At 30.7% G+C, this 13833-nt stretch overlaps 1 protein-coding gene across 5 annotated transcripts in view; it reads left to right on the top strand.

The window, feature by feature from the left end:
- Positions 1–13675, top strand: part of LOC113867810 (probable cyclic nucleotide-gated ion channel 20, chloroplastic) — a 28207-nt gene extending 14532 nt beyond the window's left edge. Inside the window, exons 1-13 of one of the 5 annotated variants that reach the window (XM_027503293.1) lie at positions 2373–2609; positions 3307–3821; positions 4795–4986; positions 5110–5208; positions 5973–6110; positions 6645–6893; positions 7811–8062; positions 8926–9071; positions 9743–9820; positions 10300–10429; positions 10705–10951; positions 11081–11243; positions 11927–13675. In XM_027503293.1, the coding sequence (XP_027359094.1) occupies positions 3321–3821; positions 4795–4986; positions 5110–5208; positions 5973–6110; positions 6645–6893; positions 7811–8062; positions 8926–9071; positions 9743–9820; positions 10300–10429; positions 10705–10951; positions 11081–11243; positions 11927–12047 (2316 nt within the window). In that variant the 5' untranslated portion in view covers positions 2373–2609; positions 3307–3320 and the 3' untranslated portion in view covers positions 12048–13675. Of the gene's footprint in view, positions 1–2372; positions 2626–3289; positions 3822–4730; positions 4987–5109; positions 5209–5972; positions 6111–6644; positions 6894–7810; positions 8063–8925; positions 9072–9742; positions 9821–10299; positions 10430–10704; positions 10952–11080; positions 11244–11926 lie in introns of those variants that run through there. The other 4 variants (XM_027503295.1, XM_027503294.1, XM_027503296.1 and 1 more) reach the window with 4 other exon arrangements.
- Positions 13676–13833: the final 158 nt, after the last annotated feature.

Here is a 13833-nt window from a genome sequence, read left to right as displayed (position 1 = left end):
CTTCAAATATCTAAAATGTGACAATATTCATGATCATTTTTATTTCCCCCTGCATAAGGACTAATCAATTTACATCCTATATATCTTTTTTCTCAAAAGCTTCATTTATAATCACCAAATTAAACTTTCAGAGTTTTTATTTTCACTAATTTAATTTTTAAAATTAATTTGATGATAAAGTTTTTAAAAGATTAAAGTAATAACAAAATGCAAGTTTTATATGCTAACTTAATTAATAAATAAACTTTTTAATTAGAAAATAATCTGTTCGCATATATAATTTTAAGATATCAAATTGAGCATTTCCTCTAATGAAAATATGTTCGCATAGGGTCATTCAGCATTTGTAAAATTTAGACACCATAAGATGAAAGAAGCACTGGCATTTTTATGTTAAGTGATCTAATACCAAGCATATGATGTTTCTTTAATTGGTACATTTTTTTTCTCTTTTTGTTAATCTAATTTAATTTAATTTATATGAGTTACGATATACTAATTATTAAATTTATATATTTATACTATTTAATAAAATTTATAAAATATGCTATTAATTAATTTAATCGTTAATTTAAAAAATTTTATCAAATAAGTTAACTTTATAAAATTTTTACTAAAGTAAATTAACAATTTTTTATATATTTTTTTAGATAATATATTTATAAATATTTAATTTATATAAAATTTAATATATAATTTTAAAATATTAAATTAAATTTATTAATATTATATTTTATCAAACATTATTAATAATCTAAACCTGACTTGATAAGAAGTTACTCATGGCTGTTGCAGCAATTTCGTCCCTTAGCTCTGTGAGCATTTATTACAACAAAAATTAGGTGGGTCTACTGGGAGATGAACGAATTAAAATTAGATATTGAGCTGTTGAAGATAACTTAATCAATTAAATATATATTTTTATTTTCTATCATATGATAAATAATAAAGTAACATACTGATATTAAAAAAAATAAACTACTTTTATAAATTTCTCTAATCCAATTATTAATTTATTTTATATTATACTTTTTATTATTTATATTAAATTTCACGTAATTAAAATATATTATCTAAAATTTGATATTTATATATTATTTTAACATTATTTAATATTTTATTAATGTATATATAAATTTTATTTAATTAAATTTTTTTTCCTTCATAATTTGACCCGATATTTTGCGGATACAATTTAACGTGAGAAGTTGCATTAGAAATGAAGATGACGTCTCATTGAAGGCTTTCAATCCGCAATTAATATATAATAACTACTTTGCAGGCCTGCCAACGACCCAGCATCCACGTTGATATACTATTTTATATTCTTTTTTTCAAATAATAAAATATTTCATTAAACTATTTAAGATAAAAAAAAAAAAAAAAAAACGTTGCAGGTAATTTTTAAAGATAAATTTTTAATTTTATAAATGTTGTTATATTATTTATTAATTAAAATTAAAGTTTTATTTTATTAATATATAATAATATTAAATATAATTATTTTGTTAAAATAAAACTCTAATTTTAATTAATGATAACTTTTACTGTGTTGATATTTATATATGAAATAATTATTACTATTATAATAAGTACAATAATTAATTAATTAATTAATAATAGGGTTTTGTTAATAATATTAATTAATTAGTGAATCTCTGTCGGTGGGAGCTGTCTGAAAATATTAAGATTCTTTCGGCTGTTGCATGAGTTTGTTTTTTTAATTATTGTTTGGCGATAATCACTTAGAAATCTTGTGACACATACTAATTTTATGAATGAATCAAAACCTGTCCTTCAAATACAGACATATATTTTCAAGGAATCTTACTATTAACTTCTGTTAATTGAAAAAAGAAATTATATATTATATTTTCTTTTTAAAAAACACTAAATAATTACTAACATAAGCATTTTTTTTTTATATAAAACAACTTACAGAAGCTTACAATTTTGGATGTTTAAAACCTTTACACCTTTATATTTTAATGTAATATTTTTTTTAATAAAAAATTATAATTTTGGATGTTTAAAATCAGTCATTAGAATAAATATTAAAAATAAAAAATATAAGAATTGTTTAAAATATCAACAAATAAGTTTTATATACACTTTAATAAAATAATGTTAATTTTAAATGTTTCAAATAAGTACTTATATTAACAAATAAAAAATAATAACTTTAAATTCTTTTCTCTTTTATTTTTATTTTATAGAATAAAAAAATATTAAGAAATATAACAAAGCTCAAATGAAAATTTGAGAGTTACTTACAATATCAGCTTGAAACAAGTTTTGTTATGCACTTACTACGACTTATGTTGTGGTCTGTTCAAAACAGAACATATCAAACGCACTGACAATTTCAACTCACAATTGACTTTGTCAAAGTTTCAAAGTCTTCTTAAATCTCTATCTCTCTCTCTCTCTCTCACGGGGTTGATACTTATACATGCGCTTTCACACTCCGCATTTCTGTATCTTATTAACTCTGTCTATAAGCATTTGCTTTCCACTTTCCTCCATCACCATCAAGCTCCCAAAAATGATTGCTTTATCTTGAATACTTGGTGGGATTTTCATTGGAATTTCAGTTCCTCTTCAACCAGGTTTTACTCTTTCTGGGCTTGTTTTCTCTCTTGATTATTGCTGCTTCTTCATGGCCTTTTCTGTGACTTAGGCTTATTAGGCATTACATTATACTGTGATAATTGCAATAACTCAAGCATTATAATGCTTCATATTGTTGTAATTTAGTGTGTATGTGCTGATTTCTAAGTTTGAACTCAAGAACATGTGCGTGTAGTGGGAGGAACAATGGCATTAAGGGTAAAGAAGATGTGTTTGTAAACTGTCAACCCTCCCATGAAAGCTAGAGAGGCTGGATGGTGATGCATTTCAGTGATTTTATTGTTAGTGTAGGTAGATTTATGTCTACTTGGTTTCTTCCAACCAGGCTTCAGAAGAAGGGAATTCATTACTTTTTTCTTAATACAAGGGGCATTTGTTTATCTTTTTGTGTCATTACAAACTTCCAATATAATGACTAACATAGAGCCGTATCAGAATGTCTGTGGGGTGTTTGGTGTTCACGTAAGAGTCCATGCATCATAGCTTATGATGATTCATTAAATTCCATATGGCTTGGTCATTGAAGTAAAGTCCTTGACTTTTCATTTACTGTTTTTTTAGTTTGTTCTCTCCCCTTTCAAGTTTTGAGCTAAATTTGATGGTTTTGTTTTAAAATTGCTGATGTGGTACAGATATGTATATATTAAAGTTTTGTTAGTTTCACATAAATTACAGAATCACAGGGAAGCATGGCTCATTTTGAAAAAGATGAGGTGCCAATGCTGTCAGAGTCACGAGTCCAACTATCCGATGAAGCTGAGGATTCTAAATTCCGACAGCTTGTATCTAGGACACGAAGTGCATCAATTTCTATTCCTATGGCCTCATTGGAATCATATGAGAAAGAAACTAGTCTTGTGGGACATACTGGTCCACTACGCAGTGTGAGAAAAAACTCCTTTATACAGATGAGTGGTCCACTATTTGCTAGCCATGGAACTGCAAATCTTTCACGGCAGAGTATAGGTGTGACAGGAAACAAAGTAGTGGAGAGCAAGACAGAGAAGTTTTCTACTTTTGATGTCTCAGATGAAAATCATTGGGATAACAACTATGATAGAAAAAATGAACACTTAATGAGGTCTGGACAACTGGGAATGTGTAATGATCCATATTGTACTACATGCCCTACTTATGTCAAGGCTTCTCAGTCAAGAAATCAAAAAGCTTCAACTATATTTGATCCCAAGGTGCCATTATTCCTAAAACTGACTATTATTTCTCCTTGAATTTAAGAAAACATTGACTTCTATGTTTTGCAGTTGAATTTAATTATATAATGCATAGCCAAAAACTTTTTTCTAGAAATGTGATTTTGCGCTATACAATCATCTTTATTTTGACCCAAATCAGGAGTTCACTATGATGTCTTTTAGTTATCATAATTTGTACATATTTCAGTGAATGATGTTGCACTTAAGTAGCATATACTTTCATACTTATGCATAGTTTCACTTTTATATTTTTCAATCAATGTGATAAATCTACGTTTCTAGTTCTATATTGTCGCGTTTGCACTACTACATCATCTCCTATATTTTAACACATCAAGATGTTGAATGGTATTTCTGTGAAAAGCATTCTATTTAATTGCTAGTTGCTTATATCTATATTCATGACTAAAGATTGTGGCTTTAGTGTCCTAACTCCTAAGGCCCTACTCCAGCATCTCATGTTTGCTTGTTATGTAATTTCAGTCTATCAGGAGTAACCATTGCCATAGAAAATTCAGAATATGTAGAAAAAGCATACAGCAATAATTAATGTACAATCTGGAAAATAATCATTAATTTTTCATATACTCGTTTAGCAATGGTTTTCTCTCATATTTTAAAGAGAGGAGACCATTCTGTTACCCTCTTGATTTCCTTATTACCATATTCTCAAATAAAAAAAAATTATATTCAAGCTGCATCTTTTTATATTGTTCTTTTTCATTGATAACATTGTCCACTTTACAGGCAATAGAAGCATTGTCAATTGATAATTTCAGGCTGTCTCATCGTTTATATTTTAAAGGCCATTATGACAAACTTTACTGTATCATCATACTTGATAGTTGATACTCTTGTGACCTTTTTTGCATTTTTTTTTTGTAGATAATATATGTTGTCATTTTAACATGATCAAGCATACTTTTGTTCATGTTTTGACTGTCTACAGTTCCACAATTCTCTTTATGGGGAGGCCAAGGGTTTTGGGAGAAAATTTTGTTCTTTCTGCTCTTCATATGTTCCTGGAGTTATGAACCCTCACACTAACATTGTACAACAATGGAACAAGATTTTGGCCATTTTTTGCATGGTGGCAATTTTTGCTGATCCATTGTTTTTCTTCTTAATCTATGTGAAGAAGGTATGATTCTTTTCTTATTATTTAATTGCAGAATCTTCCCACATGTAAAAACTAATCTTTCCCTGCTTTTTTTTTTTTTTTTTTGCAAATTTATTCCACATTTTTCCTATTCATTATATGCAGGATGATAAATGTATTGCTATCAACTGGACAATGACAACAGCACTTGTTTTACTTAGAAGTCTCAATGATTTTGTATATTTCTTGAACATTCTTCTCCAGGTAATTTCTCAGTAACTACCTTTTCAGAACTCTCCCCTCCCCCATCCCTTTATGTTTTATTTGTGTTGTGCACATATTTGTAGAATGGCGCCAACCATGGCATGTTGTTAGCTTGAAATATATAGTCAAGTTCCTTCTTTGTCAGAAATGTTTTTATTATTCAATTTTAATGGTATGGAGAAGGTAGATATGCTGATAATTTCAAGAGAATTTTCTAGCAACAGATAACAGGGTTTAGGTTGGCTCTTGTGTCTTATATTATTTGGTAGAGAATAAACTGAAGCTCCAAAAACATGCTAAACATTTCCTGTTAAACTTCTATATCTTAGTAAATAAAGAAGCAGGTTGATACAAAATATTGATTGTTTTGCTGTGAATCTTAGTTCCACCTGATACAAGCCTGTAATCAAGTGAATCATACTTAACAGAATGATATACCGCTGTCTACAGGGTGTTTCATATTTATCATGTATTCTCTTTTTTTTTTTTTTTTTTGAATGAATATAGACAGTTTCAATAAGCAGGGAGTGAATGGAACAAGCAGCCATAAATGGAATAACTAATTGACTCAGATGATATGGATAACTGGACTTCAACCTTATTGATAAGATATGGCTGCATCTTTGTGTTTTAATGCATGCCTTGCTTTCTTTTTATTAGACAAAAGGAAAAGAATCAGATGCATGTGTTCTGAATTTAAGTATGATTTGCTCCCTTTCCATATTTTAAAGCTTAAATAACTCTAGTAAGTTGCTTCTTTGCAGTTTAGGTTGGCTTATGTTTCACCTGAGTCAAGGGTGGTTGGTGCTGGAGATTTAGAGGACCATCCCAAGAAAATTGCTCTTCATTATCTGAAGGGTTATTTTCTTATCGACCTATTTGTTGTAGTTCCTCTTCCTCAGGTAAATTTCTTCCCATCGCTGTTTTTATCCTCATGGAAACATTTTTTGGCTAAGTTTATTGATTGTAACTTAGTATTTTGGCATTTACTTGTATGTTTTTCTGATGTTAATTATAAGATATACTGCCTTACAACTGAACATGAATACTTATTGATATTTGCTCTCCTTTTATTGGAGTTAATAAGATTTGACAAAATAAAAAATCGAATCATATGTTCTTGTCATGGGTAAATTTTCAATTGTTTTGTATCTTAGATGTAATAAGAAAACAAGGTCTTTGATGTTTCCATTTCTTATTGCCATTTATAAACCGCTTCTTGTTCTACATCTTCATGTTCAAATTGAAGTTATTCTCAATGATTACACTGTTTGGTGTATTCTTCTGAGGAAATAATAGTCTATGGACATGGACATGCGCTTGAGATCAAGTAGGTGGCATGGAAAGTAAAGGGTTTTCAATATGTGAAAAGGCTATGGGTTTATTCTGTGCTCATCAACATCCTTATCATGACATATGTAGTGAAATATTTGCAGATAATGATATTGTTTGTCCTACCAAATTACCTGGGTGCATCAGGAGCAAACTATGCCAAGAATCTTCTACGTGCTGGAATCCTTGTGCAGTATTTTCCCAGATTATTAAGGTTTCTACCTCTGCTAATTGGCCAGTCTCCAACTGGATTCATATTTGAGTCAGCTTGGGCAAATTGCATTATAAATCTTCTCATTATTATGCTAGCTAGCCATGTCATTGGCTCTTTCTGGTACCTCTTTGGTCTACAGGTGAGTGAAAATCACAGTTGAAGCTTCATTTTCAAAAGATACAAAATCTCTTCCGCAATACATTTCATAATTTGATTTAAATTATCATCTTGCCTGGAATAGGAGGAAATGTACCCTACATGGAACGAAATGAGAATACATAAGAAATATTGCTCCATTCACTTGAATGCTTTTTTTTCTCATGTGTTCATACATAATATAATCAAGGTTATCAAATTGAGATTCAAATTGTGAATCATAAATTGTAGCAAATTTTAGGATTTGGAGACGCAATGAAAAATAATTTCAAATGTACCATTTAATGATGTATAGTGCTTGTTGTAATATTTTAAATGGGAAAATTAACAAAACCATTTATGCATGAGTCTAAAAAAATTTCGTAGAATTGAGTGTGATGCCTATGTATATAAAATAAATGAAAAAAAATGGAATAGCTAAGTAGACTGCACAGAATGAACAAGAGACTCTGTTAAACCCCAATTTTAGAAGGATGAGAACAGAGTAGTGGAATAATCAAATGGGTGTGTTCCTTCGGTTCCTTTTCATTTAACAATATTGTCCGACTTCTCAATTTTCTTTAATGAGCATCAGTGAAAGCGGAAAAAATGGCATACTGTGTGATTCATATTGGTGATATGAATTGCACCGATTCATTCATGTATCACACAATTTATATGAATGTGATATCATGTAACAAGAGTTATAGGTGAAATGAAGTATGGTATTGGTATGTGCACAGAAATTTATTCCTTCTACTTATTTTGTTAATTTTGATTATGAAATTCAACTAACAGAGTTGTTATAACTCCTTGGCTTCTTTCAAGATGAGCATTTCAATTAGTATTGGGAATTTGATTCTGTAAGTGAAGGGTATTATATTATTAACTGACTCCTTTTATCCCTCTTGCTTCTTCCAGAGGGTTAATCAATGTTTACGAAATGCCTGCCATGGTTCTAATATTACTGGATGCACAACATTCATTGACTGTGGCCGAGGCAGTTCATTGCTTCGAAAATCAGATCTATGGAACAGCAATAAAGATGCAATAGCTTGTTTGAATTCTAGTTCTGGTGCGTTTTCTTATGGGATCTATGCCAATGCTGTATCACTTACTGTGGAAACTAAGGTGATCAACAAATATGTGTTTTCCCTGTTTTGGGGCTTCCAGGTACCCATTTCGTGTTCTTTTTTATTCCTTCAGCAGTAATTATGTACATATATATACATTCATATATTTGTGGGGGGTGGGGGTAGCTCATCAAATGAGCGTGTGAAAGGAGCTAATCCTAACAACTCAATCTTCTATGGAATCTCAAGATTAGATTTAAATTAAACCAATTTGATACATCAGTTTAAGATTGAATTGTCAAGATTCATTTCTCTAACCTCTCACTTGATACATCCATGACCTGTAGATTACTATAAGAGTCCATTAATGAAGTCTAACCAACCATTAGTCAATAAAGACTTAAAAATTTTCAAAAATATAGGCATCTCATTACAAATTTTAAATTATAGAGATATACATAGAAATTTAACTAAAAGTTAATAATCTTATTTAATATAAAACAAATCCTTCTCCCTGATCTCTCTCTCTCTAAATCCCAACACTGGTAATCCTGTAGGGATTAAAATATCGACAAAGCTCATAGCTGGTTTATGTTGTGCTGTAATTATAATTTGATTACAAGAACAATATTATTTGATATGGAAGATTTTTTTGTTGAAATTGCTACTGTTGCCTCATAACCAATCGTGTTGGAGAGAGAAAAATAATAAGGTTTGAAAAAGAAATGGGTAATTGACAACAGGCAATAAACTTTTTACACTTTTAACTGTTTGTAAGTTGTGAAAAACATTAGTACCACATAACATTTTCCTTATGAGAATTTGGAATAAGGTGTGAGTTTCGGAACATGTCGTATGTTCATTCTTTAATATCATGTCAAGGTCCAACTTAGACCAACACTAGAAAGCACATTAATGTTTTGGTATCACTTAACAATTACACCCTTGTGATCTTTGATACAGCAAATTAGTACTCTGGCTGGAAATCAAACCCCGAGTAATTTTGTGTGGGAAGTCCTTTTTACAATGACCATCATAGGATTGGGACTCGTGCTTTTTGCACTTCTTGTTGGAAACATACAGAACTTTCTTCAGGCTCTTGGACGGAGGTATAACTTGGTTCTCTTAATTTCCTGTGCTCCTTAAATGTTAATGATAAAGTTTCTCTTAATCATCTGCTTCCCTTTTAATAAACTTCTCTTCACATTTAATTTTCATTTGAAAATTTAAAAATGAAGCAGTTGGGTGAATCACAGCCATCCTATATGTGTAATTGTATCAAACTGTAAGCTGTAATTCCATGACATCAGCATGCCTCTTAAGTTTGACTATACCTAATATGTGACTTGTATAGTCATTATTTGGGACTGAAACACTTAAGTTGGACTAGGAAGAAGTCCTATCTAAATATGATATCTTGTTAATACTGTTGTCAGAATTCTGCTGTACAGTATCTTTCCAGTATTGACGGGTCTGAATCCCATAATTTGAAGATTAGAGTAGCTGTCTTTTTTTGTATGCATAATACTAGGAATTTTTTATCCATAATTATAGGAATTGACAGTGAGCAGTAGTGTATGAGTTTCTTTTTCTAAATTCAAATTCTCTTTAAGAGCTCGTGTTCTTCTAACAAAAGCATCGGAAAAACTTTTCTGACACTGTATAGGCATTGTTTTGTCCTTGTTGATTAGTTCAATTTATCTGATTCTGTGGGATTAATTAAACTGTGATAGTGAAGTTGTAGATGTGCTTGATATATTTTGTTCCATCCTGCTTACAGGAGGCTAGAAATGCAACTTAGAGGTCGTGATGTTGAGCAGTGGATGAGTCATCGTCGCTTGCCTGAAGAGCTACGAAGGTATGTAATTTTTCTCATTCTTTTCATTAATCATGTCTTTGCAGATCAGTGACTTTTAATTCCCCTCCCCCATCCCCATTTAATTAGGACCTGAAATCTAGTATTAATATAAAGAGGGTTTAGTGCTTTTTCTTTTTGAATATCATTATTACACTCCATATTAATTTTGTAGAATGTTATTGACAGTTTCATTTCTCTGCTTTCCTCTTTCCTTTCATGAACTCCTATAATTTCCAACACTTACAATCACTCACTTCCCATGAATTAAGCTCCTAGATCTAATAAATAATAATCATAGTGATATAGGCAATGGACATATATGTGGAGCTACTGAGTATTATTATACAGTATAGCATAAAGGTCTGAGCGATAAAAAGTGGAATGTCTGATGTTTTTTTATTCTTATTTAAGATCTATGTCACACGAAATTATGCATCACACAGGATGTACAACTGATAGATATTATGTCTGGCAAGCAGGAGAGTACGACAAGCTGAACGGTATAATTGGGCTGCAACAAGGGGGGTGAATGAAGAAAGGCTTCTGGAGAATTTGCCAGAAGATCTCCAAACGGACATAAGACGTCATCTATTCAAATTTGTTAAGAAAGTATGCACTATAAAATTTGTGGCATAAATGACTAGTAATAATTAAAAAAATTGTCCTGATTAATCATTAAATGAAATTTAGTTGTGATTCAGATGTGAGGTGAATTTCGAAATCTTGATGTTTATTGTAAAATTCTGGTTGTCTTTAGGTGTCTGTCTATCAGCTTATTCATCATGAAACTAAAACCATAAATACGTCAAAAGCCAAAGTATATCAACAACCCTGAAAGTTCTGTTATGATTATTTAATTTTCTGACAATCAAAAATATCTGCAGTTTCGAATCTTTGCTCTGATGGATGAGCCTATCTTAGATGCCATTTGTGAGAGACTTAAACAAAAGACATACATCAAAGGAAGTAGAATTTTGACTCGGGGTGGTCTTGTGGAGAAGATGGTCTTTATTGTGCGTGGGAAATTGGAGAGCATTGAAGAAGATGGAAATGGAGTTCCCTTGTCTGAAGGGGATGCTTGTGGCGAAGAACTTTTGACATGGTATCTTGAACATTCTTCTGTCAGCACAGGTATTGCAATACTCGATGTAATGATAACATACCTGTAAATAGAGGTCAGCAGAAGTTGCAACAATGAGAAACTTGGCCTAACTACAAAATGAGAAACAGCATGGTTCACCAATGTGATTTCTCTTGCAGATGGTAAAAAAGTAAGGCTTCCAGGACAGAGGATACTGAGCAATAGGACAGTAAGATGCTTAACAAATGTGGAGGCCTTTTCACTTCGTGCGGCAGACCTTGAAGAACTCACAATTCTTTTCACAAGACTCTTGCGGAACCCTCATGTTCAAGGAGCCCTAAGGTCAGTCATTTGATTTCATTCTTGTACTTGGTTTTATATTTAGCCACAATCTTAAAAATTAATATCAACGATAGTCCAATTTGAGTAAGCTTCTATAGAAGTACTTGTAGGAGAAGAAAGTAAAGAGATAAAACATGTGTCACAAGTTAAAATCAACTTATGTACATTGTAGTTCAAAGAAGTTAAATGAGAGAACTGATAAAAAGTAAACGAGTATAAGTTGATTTTAAATTGTGCAAAAAGTTTGATTCATTTTACTTCTTTATTTTTGTCTCCTATAAGAATTTATTGAGAAATTAATCTAAACTGGGCCTATTTATCTTTTCAAGAAGAGTGTTGTCCATTATGACCTAGTTTGCTTAAACTTCTCAATATGTACTTATAGAAGACAAAATTAAGTGTTAAAATGAATCCAACTTCTCCTAGAAGTTAAAATCAACTTCCATATCTCTGTTTTTGAGGAGTATAAGTTACTTTTAACTTGTTAGAAAAGTTCTATTCATTTTTCATATTAATTTTTTCTCCTAAAAGAATTTATTTAAAAGTTTATCCCAAAATTGGGCCTATGACTGTGACTAATCACCGTGGCACATATCCACATGCTTCATTTTCAATAAAATCCATTCACAATTATCATGTTGCATATCTGATACAACAACATAATGATTTGATAATTGTGTTAGGTATGAATCACCATATTGGAGATCCCTTGCAGCAAACCGAATTCAGGTTGCATGGAGATACAGGAAGAAACGTCTTAGCCGTGCTAATACCACACAATCAGATCAAAAGTTAGTGTCCTAGTTTGTACTGTAATAGCTGATTAGCTACACTTTGTCTAGATTGTATGGCAAAAAAAGTATGCTTCAACAGATTCACTTGCTAGTTACCATGTACAAATGTACTACGATTGTAATTTTTAAGAATAAATAGGAAAGAAAATAGCAGTAAAATTTAAGCATGATCGTGTCAGGTTAAAATTTGATAGGACATGGTTCATTTTCACACAAGGAAAAAGTAGCAAATAAACATGACTTCCCTCTCAAAAACCATGAGACCCCTTAGCTTATACAAATGTGCTCAGCATTGGCAGCATTCCAGGAGCGACACTTGGCACAAACTTCACAAGCATGATGAATCTGCCTTCACCAATGACAATGTTCCATGATCCATATTATTGTTTAATCACTCCCCCTAGGCCCAACAACTACCCTGCAAAAGCCACTTTGAAGCAACAAATTTACCAATGTCAATAGTACCGATTATTCTCAATTAAAAAAAAAAAACAAATTTTTTTTTACCAATTATCATGAATTTTCTTTTTGCACCACAGTTTTTTCAAACCGGACCACCCCTTTTTTTATATCTTCCGGAAATTAAATTCTGGAAGGTACTAATTACTTCCGAAAATCAGAAAAGTGGTGCAAAAAGAAAAGGCCAAATTATTAACATAGCCTAACCCCAAAAAATGGAGCAAGCATTTTTCTATGAGAAAATATAGTTTCATAAATTAACAGTGCGGACAAAACACATAACTAAACTAGCCAATCTGCTTCTATAGTGTTTCACTCTTCTTCCCATGTCATTAACTTGGTTATGCCTAATTATGATTTTCTTATTGAAATTGACTTTTAAATCACAAAAGGGTCGTTCCTAGAAATCGTGGCACTTAATGTAATTTTTCTGTTGTTTGAAATAGATTTTTTCTTTTCTTTGAATGAGTTTCACCTGTTTTGTAGGCATTCTCCTTGTCATGGAATAATTTTCAATTTAACTTTGCCTAAAATAGGATACAATATAGCAATGAAAGGGTTAAATTTGTTTTGGTTCAATTACTCTTTCTAATAGGTCTCATTTTGACTTACAAAAAAACTTGTTTCAATCTTCTTTTTCATCATGCAGATGCAAAATATCTGTTTGGAGACATCTTGTTGCAAAAGAAACAAAAAATAAATAATAAGTTATGATTGTTGTCTGAACCATTTTTTCTCTGCTTGAAATGGCTCCCTTGAATGATTTGTTAATATTTTGGACTAAAATATGCTTAATAAACTAATTACATTGTGCAAACTGATAGACCAGTACGACATATTCTTTACGTTCAAAGTTGCATTCTTACCTTTTTAATTCATATATATATTGACAAATTAAAGCATGTGCCTAGGTCTTATCATATGATAGTAAAATATCTTCATGTATTTTCTTAATGGTATTTCAGGTCTGCAACGAGTAAATGGAAGGGTACTTTTTTTCATATTCAATATTACTTTTTAAATGTCCAAAAGACTATCAACAGATTTTCTTTTTCATATTGATTATTTGCACAATATTTATTCTGAATTATACTTGAGATTCTTTTATGCATTATATTATCAAATATAATTGTGGGGGGAAAAATTGCACCCATCAAATACGGATAATAGGAACAACTACAAAACACACCATAAATAAAAATAATGAAAAATACAAAAATTATACACAAACATATATATATATATATATATATATATATATATATAAAATTTAATAAGAGTTTGATACGAAAGAAAAACGTGAAATAGAAAACATATATTCCGAAATCTGTTCTCTC

The sequence above is a fragment of the Abrus precatorius genome, unplaced genomic scaffold (assembly GCF_003935025.1).
Source record: "Abrus precatorius isolate BTA unplaced genomic scaffold, Abrus_2018 Scaffold5, whole genome shotgun sequence".
Lineage (NCBI taxonomy): Eukaryota > Viridiplantae > Streptophyta > Magnoliopsida > Fabales > Fabaceae > Abrus > Abrus precatorius.
Note: the sequence above shows the minus strand (reverse complement) of the source record. Positions and strands in the feature narration are given on the sequence as shown.